We start from the raw sequence: 22,247 nt of genomic DNA on the forward strand, positions 1-22,247 counted from the left end.
TTTAGCCCTGCTATTCTGAATACAGCTGCCTCCGCTGGTTGTCTGCCTCCGGCGCTTTATTTACACACCCGTCACACAGAAAAATCACAAGCACAAGAAACTCTTTGGACAAATGAGAAGTCAAAGTGCGTTTGTAGAACTGTAATGCTTAGATGTGGTGCGACTTAAATGTGTTTTCACCAGAATCCACTCGGAGTATATACATTTTAATATAAAATCGTGATATGATGCTGTCCCTGTCGCCCACAGCCCACTTCCACACATTCACTCTGAACAAACACACAGTTCAGGTTAGTCTGAGTTCTGTTATGCTGCCCTGCCACTAAATGATTGTTCAGCTATGCTATGTGCTGCTTGCTGGGTGAATCAATAGATATTATTGTAAAGATGTGGGAAGAGATGCTTTTATAAGCGTGAAAGGAGACAGAACCAGACCTTATTGCCGGATATATTAGTAGAAAAACTTACAATACCACATTTAATCAGTTTTAGTAATATTGAAAAATGAAGTCATCTAGATAATTCAACTTTATTTATATACAACAAATGTTGTTTCAAAGCATTTACCTAAAAATCATTTCAATTCAACCATACATACATTCCAATTGGAGGTGGTTTCAATTTTAAAGTAGTTTGAAATGTTTCTATCTAATGAATTAATAAAAATTAAAGCGAAAACCAAAAAAAATACATTTATCTGGAAAATATAGTGGAAGGAAAACGTGCTATTTTTGAGGATTTCACCTGAGCTGCACATGATTACAACTTTGTTCCTCAGCCTTTGGATTTTTACCCTGCTTAAACTCCAGCCACGTAGTTTGACGTGATCTTGATTGTGAAAGTGAGTCAACACCATGATGAGCTGGTCTGACTCTGATTCAACTTTGGTTGAATAAGAGAAAAGGCAATTTTGTGCCTTTTATGCATCTTTAACAGCGATACCATGTGCGGCTAGTGTCGTATCCATTATGTGTCTCAGAAAACGGTGGTTCTTCTTCCTCTTGTTTCTCTTTATGTGGATGTACTGTGTGTCAGCTCGTGACGGTTTACCTTTACGCCTCAGTAAAGCTTGCTTTGTTCCTGAAACCAGGGAGCACTTTGAGTCTTGCTTGAGGAGATGAAACACTGCTTGTGGGATGTTGTTGATATTCTGGGGGGGGGAAATAAGAATGTGGCTTTTGCAAACAGTTCGATTTGCATGAATGTCCAGGTGTTTGTTTTTGATTACTCATGATTGAGAACACGGCTTTCTGACTGAAGTGTCAGTTCAAAATAACTTGTTTTTTTTAACTGAACACATTTAGTAACTTTTAACCCTTTCTTGTCTGTTAAAGTTACTTTCCTCTCTGTCAGTACGTTTCACAGTTTTGCCGCTTCCTGCACACTTTGATTCTTATCACCAAGCAGGAAATTCAGACTCGCAACATTTTTGTGCACACCGATTTTCTTTTTGTTTATTATTATTTTTTATTTTAACCTAACTTCTCTGTCTTGATCTTCGCTGCCTAAAAGACAATCAGTGTGTGCGTGCGTTGTCTTTTTCCCCTTGCGCTTATTTTCTGAGCGTTTACGACATCTTCACCCCTCTGTTTTCATTCAGGTAGCTGGGATATAGTTTCCCTGTGAGACAGACTCAGAGAGAGACAGTCCTGGACCACACGCCCCCAACCCCCTACCCACCCTGCTCCCACAAAGAACATGCATAGCAAAAACCGTAAGTTAAGCTCCTCTCCTCAGCCACCCCCCACCACCACCACCACCCCGAATCCTTCACCCACACACCAAACAGACTTGTGTGTTTGTTTTTCCCCTACTGTGTCTCTTCGGTCTTTCGCTCAAGCACTCTGATCTGGTCCGGGTCAAAACGGGTTCATTATTGTGGGCTCTAGTCTGATTTACATTAGTAATATGGCGCTCATCAGATGAGTGTACTTCAGGTAGCGCTGGGCATGTTGCTAATTGGAGCAAAGAGCTGGAAGTTGATTTGGGAACATTTGTTCTTGAGGAGAAGTTGAGGCACAGTTTTGCTATGTGCTTTGTTACAAAACAGCCATCTGGTTAGGGAGCAGGAAAGAAGTCAGTAAAAGACTTTCAGTGTTGTATTCTACTTCTGATTGTCAACAAGCAGAAGAAGAAAAAAGAAGCACTCTGAATGTTCCTACTGACAAAATAGTGCACGCTTTTAAAACTGTTTGTTTATAGCTCCCTTTGCGAACATGGAGACTTAGATTGTTGCCCATTCGTCTTAGCAAAACAGCTTAGGCTTAGGCTTAGTCGGCTTGAATACAGAGCATCAATGAACATCAAACCACAGTTTCTCAATTGGACTTTGACTGGGCCATTCTAGTGCACGACCATTCCTGTACCTTAACAAACTTGAACGCAGCCCTGGCTGTATGTTTAGTGTTGTTTTTGTGCTGGAAGGTGAAGCTCCACCATGGTGTAAACCCTTGTAGCCTCAAATAGGTTTTCTTCCAAGATTTTCAAGCACTTAGCTCCACCATCAGCCGCCTTCTCGTCAACTTTGAAGTGTTTCTCTGTCGGTGGTGAAGAATAGTTTTTACTTCCCCTGCATTGATTGTGAATTACATCTGTCATGAATTTTCTTTTTCCTCTTGGCGCTGAAAGAGGTAGAAAGGGGGAAGCGGCTGAACACAAATTCATGCCAAACTTCGAAGAATTTTAATCATAAAAACTATAATTTTTTCTCCAATTTACCAGCAAAGTTTACTCTGCGCTGGACTACTGCATACATGTCAATATAACAGATTGAATTTATAGTTCCAGTGTGAGAAAATTTGGGAAAGTTCTTTTGCATGGCTCTGTATGATGAGTGTTGTTTCTATTTACATTCCTGTTTTCTGTGTGTGTGGGTTAGCTAATCTTTTACCCTTCCTCGTGGTTAAGGTAACCATTACTTTTTCTTCTTCTTCTTCTTCTTCTTGGGGTGTTTTAGAGAAGCGACACAGCTCCCCAAACCCCTCCAGGAGCCCTCTGCTTCCCATGAAGCCCAAAGCGCCTGCGGTGACCTCCGCTGTGGCCCCCAGCCCGGGGGACTCCCTGGCTTTCAGGGTCCCCAAAGACTACCCTCACTCCCGCTTCAGCAAGGCGCCGCTTGCCGTCTACCCACCGAAAGGAGCAAGGAACAAGACATGGTTTGTGCATCTTTCCACTTTTCAAAGATTCCGCTCAGCTTTTGCAGCTTCCAATCCACAAATTTTCGCAACATTTTAACGCTGCGTTACCTTCTCCCTTCCCCTCCCACCAGTGTATCGTTACCGGTCGTGAGCTTGGAGAAGATGTCTTGTCTGAACCGAGCAGACTCGCACGTTCGCCTCAACCCCTCGTCCTCCTCTTCTTCGTCCTCATCCACGCTCTCACCGCTCAAATCTTCCTCCTTCGCCCCGCCGGCCTCCCAGCGCTCTGGCGAAAAACTCACCAATGGCCGTGGCAGCAGCAGCGGCCCCCCCACGCCGCGCTCCATCACGCCTCCCTCTTCCCTGGACAGGCGGCCGAGCCCGGCCCGATCGCCCCTGGACAGACGGGCGCCGTCGACGGCGTCTCCCTCCCCGATGGACAAGAAGCCCACTCTCTCGCCCTCCCACAGGTCCGTCGCTCTCCCGTCGTTGCCGTCGCTTTCGCCTTTGGAGAAGAAGCAACAGAACGGAACCAAGACCCCCGCTAGGCCGCACAAGAGAGCCTCAGGTCAGTATGAGTCCAGAGGAATGGACTTTAAGCTGTTTTAATTACGAGTGGTGAAAGTTTTCTTCTGAGTTCTAAAGCAAGATTTCTTTTAATTCATCATTACTGTGTAAAAATAGGACAGAAATGCAGCTAATGGTGGTATTGTTTATTGTCTTTGATTTACTGCCATAAAAGCTGCTTATCTAAAGTATCCCCCCCTCATCCCCCACCCCCCACCCACCCACGGTATCTCAGCATATTTATCATCTACATATTCTGCACCACCTCCTCCTTGTTTTTCTCTGACATATTAACACTTGGTTGAGTTTTTCCTTCTTCCTCTCTGCTCCTCTCTGCTTGTTTTGCTCTTTATCAGGCTGCTCTGTCTAGCCAGTGTAAATTGAGTGTGTTACTCTGTGTGTGTAAGAGCACGTGAGTTTGTTTATATCTGTGGTGCCTGTTTGCCGCTGCGTAGATTTGACCTGTTGTCCGGTGCAGCAAACGCAGAAAGATTACGAGGATTATAAAGCAGGCCAGGACAAGATTACAGCCTTCTCCCAGCAACAGTTTAAGATAACCTGCCGACTGGAGGTTGCAGTTTGCCTTGCTGTTTTGTGCGGAGAAACTCCCTGTGTTGGGTAGGCAGTCAGAAACATCATTCAGTTAAATTTGGTTTGCTTCCAAGTACGGCAAAACCTGTCCAGAATCGAATCCACATTTTTCCACCGTAGTTCTCCTTTTATATTTGCAACTACAAACTTGTTCCAGTACTCTCTGTTCAGCTGCTTCACAAATTGGCATTACGTTTTAATCAAGTCTAGAGAAAACAAAGCGCAAAGATTAGAAGTAATCTGCATTTTTGTTAGCGGTCCCTGGATTTTATAAACACTGAAAGCTAAGCCAAGAATGATTCTTCTACCCTTTATGTTTAGGTTTTAAGTAAAGTTTTTTATCTTTTCAGCGTCTTACTTGTGGCCGCTTTCTAATGTTAACATTGGGGGATGGATTGGCTGGAGTCCCATCTTGTAACTGTGGAGGGAGCTAAAGTTTAGGGAGATGGTAAAGAGCTCATTCAACATCAACTTGCAGAATGGAAAATGGAAACTTGCAAAAAGCAGGTCAGCAATTATGAAAAGTATCAGAAAGGTTCCACGAATTACTGACCAGGGTGTAAATAATTTTTGGCGTGCATTTTTTTAATTAGAAGGTTATAGTTAAACATTGTTTTGTTATCAAAAGAGGCAGACTTTTTGGTTGAATAAAAAGTATTTTAAATCTAAATCGTCCAGTGTTATGAACAACTTTGCATTTGAGTGCATCTGCCTCAGACTTGTAGTAAATTTTTGTTTATTTTTAAAAGTAGTCCAAAGATGAAATAAGTTTGCAACCCTGCTAATTGCTCTGGAGCCTTAAGAGATATATTTTCTATTTTAGAGTCAGAAAAGAATGAAAAATATGAATAGCATTTCCACTATTTTCAGAGCAAACAAATTAAACACTGAAATATCATGCATTTTTTTGTATTTCAGATCTGGAAATGTTTGTCATTCTGTATATTCATGTTCTTTGTAGCACTCGTCCAATACTTATTGCTAAGTGAACTGTGCTTTTATAAACAAACAGGAGTAATCTTGTAATTCTGCCATTTGTTGGATTCAAAATCTCCACATATTTTATTTCTCCTGTGATCAATGTTTCTTATATTTAAGTTCTGGATTAAAACAGTTTACACAGATGAGTTTGGGTGTGTTATAGTCAGTAGATCAAATCTATCAGGGCATGTTGAGTCTTTTTCTTCTTCTTTTGTCATAAAAAGAAATCACATCTGAACACTTTTGTTGTTTTCTGTCATTCCATCATGATGTCTTTTGTTTTCCACCATAAATGTCAAAGACTGATATTTCTTAGGCATAGGACGGCTGTGTTGTTGTTTTTTTGTCAATTTTTGACCAGATTGTATCTTTGAAGTACCTACATTTCTAATAAGCTGGACTTTTTTCTATCGGCATACCATTTTGGTTTTAGTTAGTTTGTGTTGTGTGTTGGTTTTGAAAATCTTCCGATACAGCTAAGCTGGCTAAGCTAACAGTTAACAGCTAAGCTAAGCTAACAGTTAACAGCTAAGCTAACAGTTAGATCAAATATACTGAAATGTTTGATGCAACTGTTGTCTGAGCTTTGTTACTTACCTGCCAAGATTAAATAGATTTTAGCTAAACAAACAAAGTGAAAACACTTCCCGTGCATTTGCTAAAAGCTAAAGTTTACATTTCCTCTTAAACTCAGTGTTGCCTCCAGACAACATTCATAAACAACAGAGCTAGCAGGGCTGTCAGTCATTGGGGACTCCTGTCAGCCTGCCAATATTTCTTTTCCAGAAGAATTTGTCACAGCATGGATCACTTGTTCATTTGATGTGTTTGATACAGAAAACACAGGCAGCGATCTAACACAGAATCACAGTATCTGACTTCTTTAATTACATCTGAATGATTAAAACTCTCAAGGTTGACGTCAGGAAGAACAAGCTGCTTTCTTAAAGTGTTGAACTAGCTCAGGCAGCACACCGTAGAGCTTCCTCTTCCATCTAATGAATTTGATATATTTTAGTGTAATGTGTGTGTGTGTGTTTGTTTTACAGGGAGAGTCTTTGATCCCGACAAGCATTGCGGCGTGCCCGACCCCGAGACTAAACGCTCCTGCACGCGCTCGCTCACCTGCAAGGTAACGCAATTCGACGTCCCAACTTTGTCCTGCTTACACATCCCCTTCTGAGAAAAAGAACCCTCTAAGATCACCAGTCATCATATCTATAGCTGGGATCTCTCTGCGCTTCCAGTTTCTCCATTAGTACAGGGTAGATCTGCCGAAGCGTTCCAGGGTCCTCGCTCCTCTTGATGAGTTAATTATAGATGTGAGATGAGGCTGCATCATCGTTTAGCTGTAATTACTGCCCTTTAATTACCTCCACCAAGCTTTACTAATCTTTTCAAACACACTGGTTATTAAGTAATTAAAGATCCATCAAGTGACTGCTTGTGTGTACTTTAAGGAAAAGGAGGGAGCATAGAAGATGATGGTCAGAATATTTTGTATTTTTTTTTTGTTTTTTTTCTGGACATGTGGCATGATGTGAAACTTGTACATGGAAAGCGTTCTCTTCTTTACCAGAGGTTGAAATAAATGTCATGGAAAAAAATTCTGGAAGTTTGCATTAGCTTGGCGCTAACGTCCTGCTCGTAATATTATTTAACATTTCAGTTAACTTTTTATTTAACGTGCTCGTAAAGACGGATTTGGTCTGTTCCGAACAGTACTGAGTTTAAAAACGGAGCACCTGCAGAGTAGCGATGGAGTCGGAACACACACTCAGGCAGTTCCCGTCACGAGTTCTACCATTAGGCAGATGCAATTTGCAATTACGTGCAGCATTAAATCTACACCAGCAGCATTAGTCCTGTGCTATAGACAGACAGAGGTAGGTAGGATCAATGGTGCTGTTCCAGTTACACCACACGCTCGTAGCTGCTAAATTCCTTCCGCTGTCAGGACCAATTATGCAGTGATGAAGAGTTGAGAGAAGCAGCATTGCTTCTTCTTTTTTTTTTTTGCATCAGCTGTGTTCTTAACTGCAGCCTGTGAGATGCTGAACATGATGAACAACCTTTGGCTAACAAGACCAGGAAGCCTGGAACCTTTGCCTCTTGTCTAAACATTCGGCGGCCCAATTAGTCATCCTGGATGTCTGGATGCATTTCTCAGCAGCAGCAGCAGCCTGCTTGTGCTCTTCTGCATCTCGTTTTGATTTTTTTTTACGTATGTAAATTAATAGTTCGGCAGCTTCACTTCATTTTGGAAAGCTGGAGGAATTTTAGTACAGGTGACCTCTGTTTTACAGCAGAGGATGAATCCTGCCAGCTAACAGATCTGTTTTGCGTCATCTCAGTAATTGCGATTAAAAAAAAATTTAATCTGCAAACAGCCTTATTTTTAAACATAATCTCTGTGCGCTGTGCAGTTGAGACCACTCTAAATATAGGGCCGGTGTTGGTGTGTTTATATTAATGAAGCTAACTGTGAGTTTTAAGTTTTTCTTATTCATTTAATTGTAGTAAATCTCTTCAGTTAGCAGCACTGTTTGTGCATATTATTGTAATTATAAAATCCCACCCTGCTGCCGTCTCACCTGGTATCGTCAGAGCAACACGTCCTTCTGTCCTGGGTGTCGTCCTTGACCTTGCATCAGACGAACACTAAGACGAAGTGCTCCCTGAAGCTCTCCGTCTATCCTCACTCAAATTGGTCAAGCTGTCACATTCTTATTAGTCTGCAGTCGGGATAGTGGGGAGTGTGATTTACGCACAATTTGAAGATCCTCCCTAACTTTTAGTGTTCTTTTTTTTATATATATATGTATATATAAAAAAATTAAAAATCTTTCTTTTCTTAAATTAAAACAACACTTTACTCGAGATATTTGGAAATCCCTCTTACAGGTCACATTAGCTATAAATTTCTGTTCATTTTGGGTAGAAACGTTTTGTTTTTATTATGGGACAATTATTCCTTCTGCTTTTAGAACCTTTTTTGGCTCCTACTGTTTTACTCTGATTGTGGCAACCATGGCAACAGGGTGGTTTTTGTGTGTGTGTGTGTGTGTGTGTGTGCGTGTGTGTGTGTGCGTGTGTGTGTGTGTGTGTGTGTGTGTGTGTGTGTGGGTGTGTGTGTGTGTTTTCCTTTGCAATCCAGTAGCATCTGATTGGCGTCCCAACAGCTCAATAGTACCATGACGTTCAAAACAAAGGTCATCTGACTGTGGGATGCTGTCGGCTTCTAAAGCCAACGTATGAACATATTTGAACAAGTTTTGCATTTTTCCTTGAAGTGCCGGTTAATGCGACTGGCACGGTAAACTGCCTTGTAAACACACTTCAGAAAATTCTGTTTGTTTGTTAAAACATCTAAAAGGATATACAGCCTGACTGTCCAAAATTTACAAGTATTAAAATCCACCGTGAACAACAGAAAATACATCTACGGTTAACCCTCGTCCTCGTTCCTCGTTCTGCCACAGACTCACTCCCTAACCCAGCGCCGCGCGGTCCCCGGCCGAAGCCGGCTGTTTGACGTGCTGCTGGCCGAGCACAAGGGGCTGGCGAAGGAGAGGGAGGCTCTGAAGGAGAAGGAGAAGGAAGCGGCGCAGAGAGGGAAGGAAGCGTGCGGCCAGAGCGTCGCGCCTCAAGACACGGCGAGTCCCAGCAAGCCCCACTGCCCCGGTGAACGACCGCTGTCCTCGCTGAAGCTGCGGCTTGCAAACGCACACATACCGAGGTAAAGCCGTCACAGGGAAGACCGCCTGGTGCCCACCAGACGATAATTGATCACTGCCACAAGGAGGTTAAGCTACAAAACGCAGCTTCTTCACAGTCGGTATGGATTTATAGATTGATATTTCTTCCTCCGCTGTCTGGAGTTGAAATCTTTAGGGCTCTCTCAAAACATGTTGAATTCATTCACTTTTGATATCCTCCTCTTTGGGTTGAGTACAGCGCTCCTAATGTAATAAACACACCCACACTGGAAGGTTTATTGGCTCTGTCTCTGCTGCTCGTTGCGATGAGCAGATCCCACCCATGTTGCGCGGATTCTCTCTGCGTTCTCTCAGTTCTGAACTGCAATTGAGGAAAAAGACTCTGCGTTTCCATGCTTAACCACCAGGGGGTGCTGCAAAACACCAACTTCTGAATAAGGGAGACACAAATGTGAGAGTACTCACTCGTTTTCTGTGTATCCGATGGATTTTCTCCAGAGTTCCAGGCGGCTCATCCTCCTCATCCTCCTCCTTCTCCGCCTCCAGTCCTCTGCCTCCAGCGGCACCTCCTGCCGTGGCGCCCGTCCCGGAGCCGTCTCCCAGCGGCTGGGCGAATGCAGCGGGGGACAGCGGCCGGCTTTCCAGCGACGAGGGAGACGCGGAGACCCCGGATGACGCCGACAGGCCTCCCCTGCTCTACTCCAGTCATCATCCACGGCCTTCAGGGGTAAATGTCAAGAGATTTAATGGTGCAGAAATCAAGACTTGAGCTTCTGTTTGTGTCCTATTTTTATATGGGTATTTATTTTTAATTATAAAGAAGCAAAATATTTCGAATTGCTTGCAGTGACGATATGTAACGTCTTTGTAAATTCAGCTTTTTGTCCAACATTTGCTTCTTGCGTTTCTCCCGTTTGATCCCTGGCGTCGTTCTCGTATTTCTTTGCCCTTTTTTTTTCCGCCTCTTATTCATCCCTGTCGTAAGCCCTTCGCTCTCAACCAGCTTCTCTTGTGTCTCCCTCCAGTTTTGCGTCTTCAGCAGCCGGCTCGTGGGTCCGGGCTACTACGTGTTCGACAGGCGGTGGGACAGGATGAGGCTGGCGCTGCAGAGCATGGTGGAGAAACACCTCAACGCGCAGATGTGGAGGCGAGTGTACACCAACTTTTACGACCCATCATTAGAACTGGAGTTGGATATTTAAATTGAGGTAATCGGGGGTGTGAAGTGAATCGGAAAAATCTGATGTCCGTTGTCTTCAGGAAAAATGTGGCAGAAAAGTTTTATGCTAGTTGCTCACAAGGAGGCTATAAATTTCAAATGTCATGTTTAATTAGTTCATGGCAACTCTTCTGTACAGCTAAGGTTTTCTTCAAGACCCCCTTTTTATTTTATTTTTATTTATATATAAGAGTTTTGTTTTGCGTTTTCCAGGAAGGTGCCTCTGGCTGCCGAGGGCCTCCCCTCCAACTCCACGTCCGTTGCCGCCTCAGTTACCGCGCACCAGGCTCCTCCCTCTACCATCCTGTCCTCCCCCTCTAACAGCCTCACCTACACCGCCACGTTGCCACAGTCGCCGTCGGCAGCCGGACTGTGCGGCGTCAGAGACTCGCCGGGAAAAGCCCGGAACGGCTCGCACAAAGCTGGCCGCTCGCCCAAAGACCTGGACGTTCCGGCGGCGGGGTCGAAAAAGAGAAAGAACTCTTCGCACCCTTCGTCATCGTTCTCGCCGTCGCCACTTCAGACCGTGGACGTCCACAGACGGAACGGCAGCAGCTTTCATCAGACATTTCAAGGCTTTGGGGTGGCCAGAGCTTCCCCGGCCAAAAACAAGGGACCTCGAGCGGGAAGCGGGGTTCTGAGCAGCTCAGACGACTGGCTGTCCAGAGCAGAGCGAAGCCACAACACACAGAACTGGTAAGAAAAGACACCGTTTGCATTTTCCTGTATTCACCTCCTCTTCCTTGTAGGAGAAAAGATTCAGGCCCAACTAACATCTCCCGAAACCTTGCGAGAGAAAAGTTTGACAGTTGCAAAAGTTGTTTGACAAAAAACAAACAAACAAAACAAAAAAACATGACTGAACGTCACCAATAAAAAACAGTTACAACAATGATGGAAACATCCTGCACACATGCTTGTCTCTCTTCTAAAGATGAATCAGGGTTTAATATTTCAGCATCACAATAAATCCAGGCACGCATCCAAATATGAAAAAAGTTTCAGAAGAAGAAAAATAACATTTCGGTATTCAGAATCCAGTCTGGAAGATTTATGGAGCTGTGTTTTCCAGTGCATAATGAATTTTTGTTTTGTTTTGTCTCCTGTTTTTAGTCGTGAACTTGGCACCAGCAGTCTAACCTACCCGGCCAGGGAACCGTCCTCAGGCCCCCACCAGCCCATGCCTCCGCCTTCAGGACCCTTAGCTTACGGCGGAGGAGCAGAGGGAAGGAAGAGGAGAAGTCCCAGCTCCTACAAAGGGAAATCCAGCAAAGCGAGCCGACCGGGCGGACTGGAGAGCCTCTTTGGGAAGGGAAATGACAGCGCGGGGATCTTGGCGTCGGGGCCTGAGTCGCCCAGACAGGTTCGTGGTCTTCAGACTGCGACGCATCGCAATTGACGTCAGCGCTAAGGCGACGGTCTGAATGATAATTCTGTCCGTCTCTGCAGACCAAGTTGAATCACTGACAGAAAGCCGTTGTGCGGACAGAACGTCGGGCAGCTCTTCAGGCCACCACCATTTGTGACCTTTGACTTCACCACTCTTCCAGCGACGGCTTCAGTGTGACGACACGGTGGGGGGGGGTCCTGTCAGGAGTCTCCCATGCCTCTCTCTTTGATTGTGGTTTTTACAGAACAAGTTGACAAAACAACAACTATTGTTTGTAAAGGGAATTCGCCGACGACTCCGGCGCTGCAGAAGATTCTGGAGAATGATGAGTTTTGTTTCCAGTCTGCTGGGCAAAGAAAGACAACTGTGATTGTTTTTCCAGGACCGCCCGACACAACTACTGTGGGACTTTATCTATGCCACTTTGTTGCTCCCACTGGCCTTTTCTCTCATTCTGGCTCTTTCCGTCTTTTAGTCTGAGAAGGGGAGCGACGACAGCGAGTTTGGCTGGGTTTTAGCCAGTTCTCTCCCCTTTTCTTTGTCTCCCTGCGTACCCAGCAGCTTTGTCCGTTTCCCTCCGTTTCTGTCCCAGCATGCCTGTGTTCCAAGTGCACTTACTGTCCTGAGTTCCTCGGCTGACTTCCCCCGACCCCCGCCTTCTGCGTCGGTACAAGCAGAAGTCCTGCTCGCGCAAAACGGAGGGAAGGAAGTGTTCGTGTTACCAATGATGCCACGTCGGTGCGTTGTATTTCAATACCGGATAAAGTTTGACTTTATTCACTTTGGTTTTTCTTCTTCTTCTTTCTGATTTTGATGGACTAGCATCCAAAATGGAATTATTACAATGGTGTTGGATTGCTTTGGGGGGGTTTTTGTATAATAATTTATCATTCTTAAATAATGTTTGGTATCGAAGTGACCATTAAGGTTTGAGCTACAGAGACTTCTTTTTTTTTTTTTAGTATAATAAAAAATATATATAGAATTTATATGGCATTTTTCAAGAAATGTTGAAAGTATTATAGTTCATATTTGTACATATGTTATTATTTTTGTATTTATTAATAATTCTTCCCTTTTACTAAATGAGGCCAAGAGATATGTTTCCCTTCCTATTTTGGTCTATGTCTAACAGTAATGAAGAGCTTGGCCTGGTGTCTCAAAATTATATATATATATATATATATATATATATATATATATATATATATATGTGCTACTTGCTACTGAAACTCTTTGTTTCAGTAGCAAGTTGATGCCAATAAATGATGCGCACAAAGCCAGGTGTAAACGTTTGGCAACTGCTGCTTTTTATGTTTTATTTTCATCTAGTTGCTTTGCAAGCTGACAACGATAAGTGTTCGGTTTAAGGGAAAGTTAAGTGTTCACTTCTGTTCCATCTATAAGCATGCTCCTCACCCGCCATACTTATTAGCACCCTCGTTACGGCCTTAAAGCAAATTGATAGTCGACTGATTTCTGCATAAATCTCACACTGGAAAATGGAGATGAGAATTCAGTCAGAAGGGGGGAAAAAGCCTTTTGATCATTTTGAAGTTTAGCCCGGAAGTTTAATTTAGTGATTCGCGATTCCGTTTCTTTGGCTAGAAATACGACGCTACTTGTTACCAAGTTTCCGTGGCTGCCGATAATATACAAGCTAGCTGTTCAGGAGGCAGAGCAGGGCAAAACATTTTCTGTCCTACCACTACAAACATAAATAAGTGAAATCTGGCATTAAACAAAGGTTGGCTGTAAAAAAAAAAGCCTCTTCTGGCCACCAGTCAGTACAGTAGAGGGTTTAACATGCTTTGGGCCTGTTCCCATTCCAGGTGCAGAGGATTTTGGAAACCTCTCCAACCTTGTGAAGTGTTGTAAAAAATATATATATATACTAAAAGACTGTCCTGCTTTTTTATTTTTTGTCAATAATGTAGGATTTCATCCCCACTGAATAGTCTTAAATCAAAAAGTGAATTTTTCCAAAATTATTCACTGTGAGAATCTGCTGTTCCACAATAATCTCCATTTATTTTAATAATGTTTCCACGTTATTACCAGGATTATTATTATTATTTTTATTTCCTTTATTTAACCAGGTAAACCCCATTGAGATCTAGATCTCATTTTCAAGAGGGTTCTGGGCAGAAGTCTGCAATACACAGCAACCTGGTTACAAAATAAAATAAATTCTTATGAGTGTGATGGGTGTTTGTTAATGATGCTAAGTTTCAGGTATTGTTTATCATCATGCAAACTAAGCAGTACTACTTACTGTAGATTTCTAAGCATAGTCCGGTCCAACATTCACTCAAACGCCACTTGTACACTTTAGAGCATTCACTAAGTTCTTACTTGGGAGCTTTTCACATGTAAACTTTCCCAAAGTCCAATCCTTTACAAAGGTAATGCACCATTTCATCTATTGAGCTAAAAGGTACTCAGTATATTTAATATTTTTGTTGTGAAGCCTTATTTATTTTCATACCAACAAGCCCACCTACTACTTATTCCCCCTCCCAAAGTTGTAAAGTTTTTTGGGGTTTTTTTAATCTTTCTTTATCTTCTGAGGCCCGTCGGTCTCGTCTCAGTGCGATTATGTGGGTTGTGATACGTCAAGTCAAAACTGGGTCAAAAATGCTCTCGCTTACTTCCGGCGAGGTACAGTTTTCTTTCTGCGGCAGCTGAGCGGGCCACTGCTCTGGAACTGCAGCGGTAGCCATTCCTGTGAGTCGCTTTCCTCTTTAAATATGCATCACATCCCCGTCATCTGGTGGCAAATCTCAACAGCCAAAGAAAATACTGAAGCAGTGAGTTTTAAATGAGTTCTGTCGGATCTTTAGCGGCATCTTTTGTAAATGTGGAGAGAAAACTTATTTGGTAAAAGTTAGAATACTGAAATTGAGCAATATGTCTTTTTTTTTTTTTTTTCAGTACACCGCCCACGGATGTGGACTCCCTGATAATAGAAAAGTAACTGAAAACCTTTGGTTGAACCCCACAGCAGCTTAGCAATCCTCTTAACCTGTGGTACAGCAGCTTCTGTGACGACTCAACTTTGTGTTTAAGCACTAAAAACGAACAAATTGTACATAATCGGTTGTGTCTGATTCATGTTTCTGTTCCCAAGTACTATAAAGTGCTTCCTACCATGACACTTTTATCGATCGGTGTGTGAAAATTTGTTGTTGGCAGTTGTTGGCACCTCTCGTAAAAATGTGTGAAAATCCATAAAATCTTTCTTGCAGTAGCGTAACCTGGCACTGAGAACACAGAGAGTCCCTTTGGAGAAGATATATGGGCCCCACAGCATGACAGATTCTCCATCATGCTTAACAATTAGTGTGAGGTACTTTTTTTTTTTTTTTTTTTTTTAATAAACACATATCCATCACTTTGTATTATGGAGATTTTGTTTCTGAAACGTTTTGCAGTTCCAGATTACCTCTTTCATTAGGACGTATGTACACTGGGCCCATTTCCTTTGGATGCTCTGTAAAATGGAGAAAAAAACAAGAGAACTTGCCAGATTAAGTCAGGTAGATAACCACTTCTCGTCACAATTTGAAATATTTCTGCAAACTTCCTCTCCTAAAATACAGTAGGGGTTGTGTGGGCCTGTTTTTTTTTTTTTTTTGTTGTTGTTGTTTTGTTTTTTAATATCATAAAGGTGTAAATCAAATTCTGTTGGCTTCAACCAGTAACCTGAAACTGACCTTTTTTTTTTTTTTTTTTTTAGAAGGATAGCAATTTAAAACTTATTGCCAAATCAACACAAATAGTTGTCATCAGAAAAGGGTTTTGCATTCACCTTAACTTGTGGTGCCAATAATTTTAGAGTGTGCTGAAACTGCTTGGGCCAGTTGAGTAAACCCATTCAGTCTTGTGCTTGTTTCTGTTTAGAAACTCATGGTTTCTTTAGGTGCTGTTCCACTCTCCCATGCTTGCGAGAACAATGGCTAATTTGCAGGTTAAGAGCTTATTTGTCGTAGCTAAATAGCCTTTTTTTTTCCTTTTTGAAATTACAGAAATGGGAAGCTACCGTTTTCTCGCAGCTAAAATTGAGTAAAAAGCCTATACCCAGGGTAAAATTTTGTCAAATTCTCTTTTGCACTTTCTCAAAGATCTGAAAGTGTTTCTAGGTTTTACAGCAAAAAAAATTATGTTTATCTTTTATCCGTCGCCCAAAATACCCCAAAAACCAGCACACTGTTGTATTCCGATCCACCTGTGGTGAATGTTGAATGTCCAGGGGGAAAAAATGCCTTCTAAGATTTTGTTGGTTTATGAAATCTTGGTGCAGGTTGTTGTTTTTTTTTGACAAACCAATGTAATAAATACTGTAAAAATGTCTTATATTCAAGCTTTTATTAAAAGATTGAAAGAGGGGGTGGTGGTATTTGTAAATTGAATATGCAGCATTGAAATTCTATTGAGCTGCTGCTGAATGTTTTTTATTATTACTATTATTGCATAGCATGCTTGTCAATGCAATGATCTGTTGAATGTTTGAAAGTTTACAGTGAAAATATAAAACTGAAACTCTTCCTACTTCCTTTCAGGACTATTTCTGATGATGTGCTGATGTTTTCTTTTTAATATGAAATCTGAATTAAATTTCTAATATTCTTCTTGTACACATTCTATTAAGCTGCTAGTGATCAAATTTGATAAATATATATAATACACTGTTGCTTGCTAAAAGGTATATTGGCAGCTACATTAGCAAGAACATTGGTTACAGAGGGGTAAAAATAGCGAGCTAGCTCTCTTTTTTTGCATCTGCCATGGTTTAATTAGTTAGCTAGCTAGAAGAACTAACTAACTAGTTCTTCTACCTAAGAACTAGCTAGCTCACTAGCTAGCTAGAAAAGGGTTTTGCATTCACCTTAACTTGTGTTGCCAATAATTTTAGTGTGCTGAAAGTGCTTGGACCACTTTCAGCCACTTTCTTCTAGCTAGCTAGAAGAACTAGCTAGCTAACTACTTAAACTTGCGAGTTTAAGTAGTTAGCTAGCTAGCGCGCTTTTTTTTGTTTGTTTCTGCCATGGTTTAAGTAGCTACCCAGCTAGAGGAACCACCTAGCTAGCTCTTTTTTTTGTTTCTGCCATGGTTTAAGTAGCTACCTAGCTAGAGGAACCACCTAGCTAGCTCTCTTTTTTTGTTTCTGCCATTGTTTAAGTAGCTACCTAGCTAGAGGAACCACCTAGCTAGCTCTCCTTTTTGCATCTGCCATGGTTTAAGTAGTTAGCTAGCTGGAAGAACTAACTAACTAGTTCTTCTAGCTAAGAACTAGCTAGCTAAGTAGCTAGCTAGAGAAGGATTTTGCATTCACCTTAACTTGTGTTGCCAATAATTTTACAGTGTGCTGAAAGTGCTTGGACCACTTTCAGCCACTTTGTTCTAGCTAGCTAGAAGAACTAGCTAGCTAACTACTTAAACTTGCGAGTTTAAGTAGTTAGCTAGCTCTCTCTCTTTTTTTTTTGTTTCTGCCATGGTTTAAGTAGCTACCTAGCTAAGAGAACTATCTAGCTTGCGCTTTTTTTTTCTTTTTTTTTTTACATTTCTGACATGATACAATTTTATTTGCGACAGTTTTAAAAAGTCTTAAAATTGAATTGGTAAAACTTGCAGAAAACCTCATTTAGGGGTGGGTCTGATTAAACGTGGCTAAAAACCTTTACATCACGCACAAAATAAAATCCCAATAAATTACACGCACATTTTGGGTTTTAAAGTGAAACACTGCGGTAAAGGCTCACCAGGAGGTGAGCCTATCCATACTTAGGCTGTTAATCTTTGTTAGCTAATGCAATTGTTTAGTATGAAATGCAGCGCCTAGGGCTTCACCGTTGGTTCTGACCACATCCTCCTCCATTAACAGAGAAGCCGTCTTCTGAAGTTGGAAATAAGATCTCAGGGCCTCGACTCAGAAGCTTCCCCTACTCAGCAGGATGGCTTGCCAGGTCAAGGCCTACTTTAAAGGCAGATAGCACAAAATCACTGCTGTTGTTTCTACCTGAATTCTTTTTTTTTTTTGCTCTTTTGTCTCACTTGACTCTAATGGATCCAGTCAAATCACTAATGGCCATAAGCAAAGTAAACCACAGCAAATGTTGTGCATGTACATAATTACTCCATCCTTTAAGCAAAGTTGCGAAGGCGCACGCTGCGATTTAGTCCACTCTTTACCTAAATTTTTAAAGTACATCTCATGCTTTATTTCCCGCCCTTAAAATAATTAGCTTTTGTCCAAATAAACAACCAACTTGAATTTGTCATTTTGCACTACTTTCCCAACGCATTAAAACAGGAACTCCCTGTTCTCACACTACTCTACACTACTCAGCCAAATTGTTAATGAGCCTTCCAAAAGACATTACTAGAAAATAGCATGTTGTACTTCCTTGGCAAAACTTTAAAAAAAAAAAAAGCACACAAAAAAAAACTTTCAGTACAGTTTGTGTTTATCATTTCTTTATTACAGCAATTCAGGATACAACTTCTGTATATCTCACATATCTCATCACTCCAGTCAGGGTTTCTGCAGTCTAATCACATCTTTATATGCTTGAAGATATTTCAAATTTCATTTAAACATTTCATTTACAGTACATAGTACGTTTGTTAAAAAAAAAAAAAACTATTTCAAACCATATCAGGTTGAATTAGATTCTGTTTTAAATAGCAATAAATTCAAATGTTATGTTTAAACTGAAATATCCTTGTAAAGGTTTTTTTTTTTTAGATATTGTGCTGCCTCTTGTTGGTTTTCAGACAACATTATCGGCTTATTAAGATCCACGGTGTTTTGCTTATACCAGCAGAAATAATGTTTTAACACGTTTTCCCACTTCACTAGAGGTTTTCCTCTGGTGAGTTGGCTGATTTCTGCTGCAGTTTATTTGCCGTCTGATAAGAAAATTGGGCAACATCGTAACCGCTGACTAATAATGGAGCGTTTCTTCTGCTTTCTGTGCCCAAACAGTCGTTGTCCGTCAAGCAATGGATCCCAGTAAACGGTGTGCTGTTGTGTCTGAAAGCAAAACATTAGAAATAGCTCCGTTTTAGTCACGAACATTGTAAAGAAGGGACGCCTCATGGATCAGACTTGTTTTTCCAGAACAACCAACAGCTACTTGATTACATGTAGATTGTGGAATTTAGAGGTAAAGTCGACACTCAAGGTTTTTACGCTCTTAAAGATTTTTCCCAAACTTTTTTTTTTTGTTTGTTTGTTCTTGTATGGCAGGGCACAAAAACAAAACGTGGGATCCAAAGCATCCACCGGCTCCCATAGTGCATCCTGGCACTATGTGCTCCCCCAGGTAAGTAGCATCTGACTACCATAGCCCACGCTACCTTCGTGCATTGCTCTTGTGTTCTTGTGTCCTTACCTGAACCTTGTACTTAAAATAAAATAGACAATTTTTACTCTGTTGACATTTAACTGTTTCAATCTCTTAGAATTAACCAACAAAATGTTGTACACAGCTTCAAGGTACACAGGTACATACAATCTGTTTCCTTGTGCTGTTCTGTATTCTCTTCTAGACAAAAATCAAAAGGTCTAACCGTAAACGGCTTAAACCAATCATTTTTGTATTTAAAAGCTGGACAAAGCCTCCATGACTTGTTGATTCATCCATCTAATCAAGATTTGAGTTTAAGGTTTTTAGCCACTAGGTTTATGGATAAAATCTTAAACCGATGTACAGGTGCTGTGGGTCGCCATGTCTCGGGTGACAGAAGTTGGAACTGAGTCTAAAATGTCCATGCGACTTACAGGATGACAGCAGACCGCCGGTGGCAGCTCTTTATACAGTCGTTTACGCTTGAAGTTTGAAACGGCTGTGTAATTTGATTGTTTTGCGCTCTTCGCGCGCACCGTTTTGTACAAATCAGCCTGACTCGAAACCAAACGCAGCATTTTCTATTCAAATTCAAAACGATTGTTTTATACTGAAGACAACTTGAACGCTGAGAGGGTTGAGACGGTTCGTACAACCGTTCCCCCACAATCCAGCTCTGGTTAAGAGTCTGTGCTTGAAGAAAACAGGCGATAGGCAGACTACCACGCACTCTGTTGGAGGTATATAATATGTAATCATAGTGGTGTGGATGTTTCTCCAATTGCTTGGCCAATCAGCTGAGACAGTCAAACCTCGTCATGGCAGATTTGGCATTGTGCAACAGTTGTTCCATTTTTGGTTTGTGGATTTATGAGCCAAAGGCCTTGAAGGTTCTCATACAACTTCACAAAACGTGAAAATGTGTAGAGCTATAAATCCCTTTATCAAGGCATTAAGCAAACTAATCTGAGAGGATTGCTCCAAGCCATTTTTTTTGTGTTGCTGGGTGTGGCCTTCAGTAAAACACAGGATCACTTGGATGATCATCGATGCACAAAAACTAGAGTTGTTCAAGTCAAGTTCTGATGTATGATTTTTGATTTTCAATCTTTTCTTAACAGCTATAATACATTTTTTTCTACTTTCTAGTTTACATTAATATTCTGTTTCCACATACACGCAGTAAAAAAAACAAGAAGAAGAAGAAGAAGAAAAGAACTAATAAATAAAAGTGGCTCATATTTCTTGAAACAGCCTAGAAAATCATAAATACTGCAAAAAGTTTCCGGATTATTGGGATCAGACAAGCATATCTACAAGATGGATTACAGCTCCTCATTGTTTTTTATTTGATACCTAAAATATGAAAGTGTACAATCAAAAGACTTTCTTTTAAATCTGAAATAAATGTGTCCTACTTATTTTAGCATTGTGAAAAAGAAAGTTTTTTACTGTTAGAAGTGTTGGGTTCATTGATACATCTGTTTACTGCAGCTACACAAGGGTCTTTTTTATTTGATTTATTATTCATTTAGTTCAAGCAGGTTTGAAAACAAACAAACAAACAAAAAGCAATCAATATGACAGAGAAAAACGTGTGCATACACAACCAAGAACAAAAATAATTTCTTTACTACTACTTTTCTGTTTGAAAGGAGTAAGAAGAAGTGAGCACTTTCTATGAAGAACCTCAGTTATTTATATAAGGAGCAGCGGAGACGTCACACTGTGTGTTGGAAATGCGTATTCTGTCTGAGTTTTTTTAAAATTTTTTTAATGATTTTAGCACAAACAACATGGTCGCCTCTGGTGACATTTTAAGCTGTTTAAGATGTCACTTAGCACATTATGTTAGCAATTAGCACATTAGTAATGTAAGCATTGGGAACTGTAAACGGGAGAGCCTGTCACTTTGGCACACACGTGTGTGTTAGTGTTATAATCAGATTTCACAAAAGAAAAACTGTTAGAGGTTGAAAATGATTTGAGACTGAGGCTTAACTTTACTTTTTCGTGAGTGTTTTAGAGAAAAGTGTAGTCAATTTTTATTCTTCTTCTTCTTCTTATTATTATTATTATTATTATTATTATTATCTGGTCGGGTGTGGCAGTAGTACGGCCCGCTGTTGCTGACCGGCGCTCGGGCATTGGTGGCCGGAGAGAGCAAATAAATGCCTCTCGGCTGCCGTGTATTTCCTGGAAGTCACTGGATCCAATTAGATTTGTTTCGAGAGCGACATCCAGCAGCAAGGCTCTCCCACCTGCAGCTCTCCTCTCTATACCCGTCCTCGCATTAATGGGGCCGAGATGTCACAAAGCAAAACGCACCATCTGACAACATTGACACCTTGTGGCCATTTGTTTCCAGCACGACCCCCGGCAGAAAAAAAAAAAAAACCAAAACAAAAAAAAAAACTTCATCATCAGCCACATATCAGATCAGACACGGTCGGGGGTTTTGTCGGTGGGGGAGAACTGTGATGCATAACAAACGAGCCCAAAAGTAAGGAAGTGCTCTTATTAAGTCGTCATTTATTCAGATACTCCTACTGGGACGAATAATTATAGCGCAGGCTGTCCTCTGCATGGTTAACTACAGCAGCCTTCATATAGTTTTCCAAAAACCTCTGAAAGAGGTTCAGATAAAACAAACAACAAAACGTTTTAACAATATAAGAATAAAATTTCACCTGGTTTTCTCTTATTTGATATGGTGATTATATATATAAAAAAGTGTTTTCCCCTTTTTTCTTGTGATTTTTATTTTTTTTATTTTTTATCCCCGTTTAATGCTTCAGGTCATCTGGCAAATTTTTAAATCAAAGATAAACGGATTGAAGGGGTTTGTTTTCAAATGAAAATTGTATTTATTAAGAGAACAAAAGTTATCAAAACCCAAAAATAAAAAAGAAGAAAAGTAATGGCCCCCTCAACCTAAAAACTGCTTGTGCCACCTTTGGCGGCAAAAGCTGAGTTTGAGTTTGAAAAATTCAAACTCAGTCTTTTACAGCTCTGTGGAGGAATTTTGACCCACTTATGTTTGCAGGATTGGTGAATATACGACGTGTGGCCTGTTTAAGGCTAAATCACAGCACTTTAGTGTATGCTTTGATTAGGCCACTCTAAAGCCTATTCCTTTTTTTTTTTTTTATCTTCATCTGGACTTGATCATCCATGTCCTGAAGCATCAAATGAGCTCTGAGTAATCACACCATTTTGTTTTGCTCTTTTACTATTCCAGACACAACGGGACCCACATCTTCCCAAAAAAAAAGAAAAAAAGTTTCAATT

The 22,247-nt window shown here is 41.0% G+C and overlaps 1 protein-coding gene across 4 annotated transcripts in view; it reads left to right on the forward strand.

Moving 5' to 3' along the window:
• LOC102216647 (ataxin-7-like protein 1) overlaps positions 1-12,759 on the forward strand; it is a 31,082-nt gene extending 18,323 nt beyond the window's left edge. The window contains exons 2-11 of one of the 4 annotated variants that reach the window (XM_023350371.1): positions 1,601-1,714; positions 2,957-3,155; positions 3,269-3,705; positions 6,326-6,408; positions 8,759-9,015; positions 9,494-9,722; positions 10,021-10,142; positions 10,428-10,910; positions 11,328-11,577; positions 11,664-12,759. In XM_023350371.1, coding sequence (XP_023206139.1) covers positions 1,699-1,714; positions 2,957-3,155; positions 3,269-3,705; positions 6,326-6,408; positions 8,759-9,015; positions 9,494-9,722; positions 10,021-10,142; positions 10,428-10,910; positions 11,328-11,577; positions 11,664-11,681 — 2,094 coding nt within the window. In that variant the 5' untranslated portion in view covers positions 1,601-1,698 and the 3' untranslated portion in view covers positions 11,682-12,759. The remainder of the gene's footprint in view (positions 1-1,600; positions 1,715-2,956; positions 3,156-3,268; positions 3,706-6,325; positions 6,409-8,758; positions 9,016-9,493; positions 9,723-10,020; positions 10,143-10,427; positions 10,911-11,327; positions 11,578-11,663) is intronic. The other 3 variants (XM_023350372.1, XM_023350369.1, XM_023350370.1) reach the window with 3 other exon arrangements.
• Positions 12,760-22,247: the final 9,488 nt, after the last annotated feature.

The sequence above is a fragment of the Xiphophorus maculatus genome, chromosome 17, assembly GCF_002775205.1.
Source record: "Xiphophorus maculatus strain JP 163 A chromosome 17, X_maculatus-5.0-male, whole genome shotgun sequence".
Classification (NCBI taxonomy): Eukaryota; Metazoa; Chordata; class Actinopteri; order Cyprinodontiformes; family Poeciliidae; genus Xiphophorus; species Xiphophorus maculatus.